The sequence below is a fragment of the Ctenocephalides felis genome, unplaced genomic scaffold (genome assembly GCF_003426905.1).
Source record: "Ctenocephalides felis isolate EL2017-DRISC unplaced genomic scaffold, ASM342690v1 CF-g0.4_SCAFFOLD_01604, whole genome shotgun sequence".
NCBI lineage: Eukaryota > Metazoa > Arthropoda > Insecta > Siphonaptera > Pulicidae > Ctenocephalides > Ctenocephalides felis.
The window spans coordinates 50,582,168-50,587,808 of record NW_020537758.1 but is presented as its reverse complement, the minus strand read 5'-3'; the positions used below and the strand labels follow the sequence as shown (position 1 = coordinate 50,587,808).

The 5,641-nt window shown below is 28.0% G+C and overlaps 1 protein-coding gene across 1 annotated transcript; it reads right to left on the bottom strand.

Moving 5' to 3' along the window:
• Positions 1–3,430: 3,430 nt before the first annotated feature.
• On the bottom strand, positions 3,431–3,949 carry LOC113373923 (dr1-associated corepressor homolog). The gene has a single exon (XM_026614190.1). The coding sequence runs from the start codon at positions 3,947–3,949 to the stop codon at positions 3,431–3,433; it is 519 nt and encodes a 172-aa protein (XP_026469975.1).
• Positions 3,950–5,641: the final 1,692 nt, after the last annotated feature.

Below are 5,641 nucleotides of genomic sequence, written 5' to 3'. Positions count from 1 at the left end.
ATAAATTCTTTACAGTATTAATCTAAAATTCAAATCATCTAATTTAATTACTGAGTTCGAACTAAATTCATCTTAGCTAAATCTAATGATATTTCTAAATCGTTTAAAATATTTGCTAAAATAACTAAACTATAATTAATTTGTTCTAAACTATCTTTAGCTATAAAATATTCATTATGACTAAAACTACCGAATTTTAGATAATCATTGATATCATTCAATTTCTTATTTAATTTACATCATTTTCTCTAATATTAATAATTGTTCTAAAATATTCAATTAACTTATTATTTAATGTCATTTGTTTATTCAATGTTTTTGCATAAATTTCATCGTTAGTTTCCAATATACGTATAGCGTCATCGTATTTTTTGGCATCTTGTGCATCTAAATTCCCTGTAATTTCCTTAATTATGCTACCTAGTCCGTTAATAAGTCCTCTTTTAATTCTTCTAACCGGTCTAATAATATTATATTTATCTTTAATAACATTAATCATAGTATTTGTCAAAGAAATGTATGAATCTAATCTTCTCAAATAATCGTTATGTTTATTATTTAAAATAGATAAAAGTGTATCAAAATCTGTAACCAAATTAGTAATCTGTTGTTTAATCAAATCTGTATTAACATAATGAATAAAAATATGGTATTTTTCGATTAACTTTGCATTTCCTAATTCAAAAGGTAAAATTCCAGTTGTATTTAATTCTTGAAGAAAAATTTGATCACTGTTTGCTGCTAGTACTAGGTGTAATATTATTAGTTGAAACAACAACATCTTGTTCACGTGGGATTTGCTGAGTATTAGTTTTTGGACGTTTGAGTTCTTGTTTGTGTATCGTAATATTCTTGTCAGTAAGAATTGTATTTCCTAGATCTTTCTGTACTTGTATCTGTTTGTAACGTGAAGCGGTTTTGTCTCGCGGGTTTGATTTTAAATATGCACGTGTGTTTTCGTCGCATTGCAAAGGATCATGTCTTGTTTCGTTATGTTTCGATATTGTTTTGTCTTTGTTGCTATAATTCTTTTCAAAAATTTTCTCATACATTAACTTTGTTCGTTGTTTGTGGTCTTCTAAATAATTTGTAAGAATTTCTGTTTCTATGTCTATGTCAAAAGGAGATCTCGTAGAGAGATGACCTGAAATAATGTCAAATGGTTTTAATTTTGTCACTGAATGTATAGAACTATTATAACCGTTAATAGCATAAGGGATAATGTCGAGAATACTAAGATTATTATTTTCGCGTTTGAGAATACGTATATGTTCTAGAATAGTAGAATGAAATCGTTCAATAGGTCCATTTGAATTTGGATGTAAAGGAGTTATGTAGTGGATATTAATTTTATGCATTTTCAAATATTCTTGTAAGGCAGAAGATTTTAGATCAGGACCATTGTCCATCATTAAAGTATCAGGAACACCAAAATGAGAAATAAATAACATTAGAACTCTAATTATATTTTGCGTTATATTAGAAGCAATAGGATATGCTTGCGCATATTTAGAAAATGTATCAATTATTGTGACAAGTTTTTGTTTACTAATTGTAAGAATGTCTAAATGTAAAATTTGAAATGGTTTCGAAGCTGTAGGGGAAATAGAAAATTTTTGTTTTGGTGGATTTCTGTCGTATTTTTCAGTAGAACATAATGTACAATTATTAATATAAGTAGTAATATCATTACGAATTGTTGGCCAATAATATTTTTGTCTAATACGTGATTCGTTCTCGTTAATTCCTCGATGGTTAGAACAATCTTCATGAATTGTTTTTACTATTAATTTTTGTTTATTTACATCAATAATATCTTCTTTAAAATCATTACATATAACTAATTTAAATGCTGAATAAGTGAAAGTAGAAGTTAAAATGTTTGTAATGTCAGCAATATATTCGCTATCGTTGACATACAACGCAAAAGATTTATTACTAGTGGTATATTCTTTAAAATATTTTCATTAATTTATTCTCTATATTATGGTAACAATTGTTATTGCCTACTCTATTTTATTAATTAAACATTTTGTTTGAGTTAATTGGATACCATATGCATTGATACCAATTTCTCTCAATTTGCGATAATAAAACATTCAATTGATATTTATATATGATAAAAATATAATTAATCAAATTTATGTTAAAATGATATTATATATTTTCGCAGCTTAAGCTTGAGCTCAAAATTAACAAGAATTATTATAATTCCATTATCATAATAAATTATGTTTCATAACAATATTGAATATTTATGATTCGAAATATAATATCAAAATGTAATAATAAATGAAATGGATGAATAGCAACGTAATCATGTTCATTGACTTCGTTATCTAATTCATTACGCAGTATTGAAAATTATTTAATTCATTTCTATTAATTAACGTAATATAATAAAATATAATATTTTTAAATTTATTTGAAATACTATTAAAACTAACTAAAATTTGTCAATATTTTTTGTATCGTGAAACCTTAGGCGTGATTCGAGAGTCATCAATTTATTCCTACCGGTGAAAATTAAATGAATCATTTTTTCCTATACTTATAATTTCTGAAATTTGAAATCATATTATGCGATTTATTTGGAGAAACAACATTCGGTGAAAATAATGTATTACATTTAGGCACTATTTGATCTGACTTGTGCTTTACTATGTGACGGTAAATGTTTGGGTATCTATGAAATTTGGAGTGGACAGGTATAGTGGCATTTTTCTCTTCAAAATTTGAGTGGTCTGTCTGTATTAAATTTTCAGTATGTGGGAAATCTACATGTGAATCAGGTTTGTTTGTAGTAAAATTATAAGATTCTGTTTCTAAAGGTTTAGTGTATGTTAAATTAATTTCATTTTCTGTTAGGTTATGAATTTCAACTATGGCTTCATTGTTTTTTGCTAATGTTACGGTATCTGGAATGAAACAATTTGGAAAATTTTGCCTTGTAATTAGAATTTCACCTTCTTTAATGTTAACTGGGACTTTACATTTTTGAATGCATCTTTCTGGTATCTGTTGACTAAAAAGTATTTTTTTGGACTTTTCAAATAATGTAAATTTAAATTAGTATTAGGTAATACTAGCAATTCATTATTAAAATCAATGAGCGCTTTCAATTTTTTTAGATTATCAATTCCTAACAATCCATCGAAAGTTTCGTGAAATTTGAACAGATGGAATGAAAGATTTTCATTATTTTGGAATTCATTGAAGCTTGGGATGTTGCATGCAAAATTTTCTGTGTGGGTTGATAGAGCTGTTTTTATTGTACAGGGGTCAGAATAAATGAAATTTTTTAAATATCTATTAGCAATCTCTGGGCAAATAAATGATTTCGTTGAACCTGAATCAATTAAAATTTTTAGGTCTGGATTTCTTATTTGAATATAAGGAAGAGAATAATTTTGAAAACTGTGAAATTCAACTATGTTTGATTTTGTCGTTGTTCGTCCGTTTGAAAATCCACATGTGGTTCGTCAGAGTATGAATCTTGTTCTGAATCAATGTTTTCTAAATTGTAGAGTCTGTTATGTCGTTGTTTGTTATTTGCGGAATTAATAGTTGATACACCACTCATAGGTGTCCAGTCAGAACCTTTTGTTGTATTGTTCGTTTGATTTGGAAATGGGGAATTTTGTTGGTTAGGTCTTAATGATTGTTGAGTCATTTGATTTGCTTGAAAGTTATTTGATTGGAAGCTATTTGGTTGGAAGTTATTTGTTTGGAAATTATTTGGTTGGGACATTTGTGGAGTATAAAAATGTGGTTGGAAATGATGTTGTCTCTTATAATTTGGAATTGTCGTATTTGAATTTCTAGGAAGTGCAAAATTGGAGCTGTTTTTCTGATAACTTTGTGGATTACTATTTCTTTTACTATTGTATCTAAAGTGGTCTGAGTCATCTCTAACACTACTAACATAGTCGTCCTTTTCTATAATCATTAAAGCTTCTTCTAATGACGAAACGTTACGATTTCTGAGAAGTGAACTGTATGGCTGTTTAACGTGTGCTATGAATACGGCCAAGGCACTTTTTTGGAAGTTGTTGCATCTATCTAGGATGATTTCTTTGTTTGTAAGGTGTAAGTATATATAATTATTATAAATTGTAATCAAATTTTGAAATCTTTCATAGAACTGATAAACGGTTTCATTTGGTAATTGTCTCATATGATGGAGATCAAAAGTTAAAGATATATCATCTCTACGGTCTGAAAATTTTGATATTAGTACCCTAACTATATCATCTATTTCTCTAGCATTGGCAATTTCTATAGCATATTTAGCATTGTCATATAGTTTCGAAAAAACTGCGCTCCTAATAATTTCGTTTTGTATACATGTCGGATTACTACTGTCATGATATCTATTCTTGATTTCCCTAACTCTTGAAATAAATGAATTTAGTTCTGCGGGGTTACCGCCAAAACTTGGAATAGTGTCGATCAATATATGATCAAATTTGGGGATGTTTTGAAGGGACATATTTGCTAATGAGTTTGCTAAGTTCTCTATAAAATCAATACCAATTTCCATAAACTAATTCGCGTACGTGGAATTATGTTTCAATGGAATGCAAAAATAAAATAAACTTGTATATATATTATTTAATCAATTAATTAATTAAGAAAATTTTAAACTGTAAAAATTGCTTTCTTATCTCCAGCGATTGAAGGATAAGGGAGGATGGCAATTTTACTATCAATTAAAATTTTTCACTCACCAGTTCCAGATGTTTCGGCGAATTTCCTCTTCGCACTTTTTCACACAATATATTTTTTTTCACTTGCACTTTTGCACACTATGAATTACAATCACCTTTGAATTGATTGGAAATCCTGCGATAGGCCTTTCCGAATTCAATCCTATTGATTTTTCTATCACTTTTACTAATTATTGGTTCTGAATTCTGAATGATTGAAATCAATGGATATCTGCGATAGACGATCCCGAATTCAATCCTATCGATTCTTCTATCACTTTTACTAATTATTGGTTCTGAATTCTAAATGATTGAAATCAATGGATATCTGCGATAGATGATCCCGAATTCAATCCTACCGACTGCGCCAATTTTATACTCGTTATTCGAGAATAAAATAAAAAAAACTTTATTTCTTAAAATTACAATAAAATATATAAAATAACTGAATTTTACAATATAATGATATAATGAATTATAATTTTATAACTGGACTGGTGTAAATACTGGCAAAGATTATCCTCGTCGAATGTAGAGATCTTGCTACTTATATAGTTAAAAATATGCTTTATCAGCAAGGAGGATCTTGTGGCTAGATATAAGCTATGTCAGCGGGATGGATCCCGTAACTATATACATACTTTAGAAGAACTATTTACCATATCAAAACACCAGATAATAAAATGTCTATCTCATACTTGAGAAGTTTACCATCATGGAAAGGTAGGCTACACACGAAAGATAGGCTCCATAACAACCGTGTAACTCGAAAAACTCACTCTTATATGGAAAAACCGTGCTAAATTTCTATAAAAAAGCTCATTTTGTCAGTTGTTAATATGATGAATGACAAATTCATTGAATAAAAAATGAATATTTATATATTTAAAATTAAACTTAATAAGTATAATAAAGTATCATGCACACATACA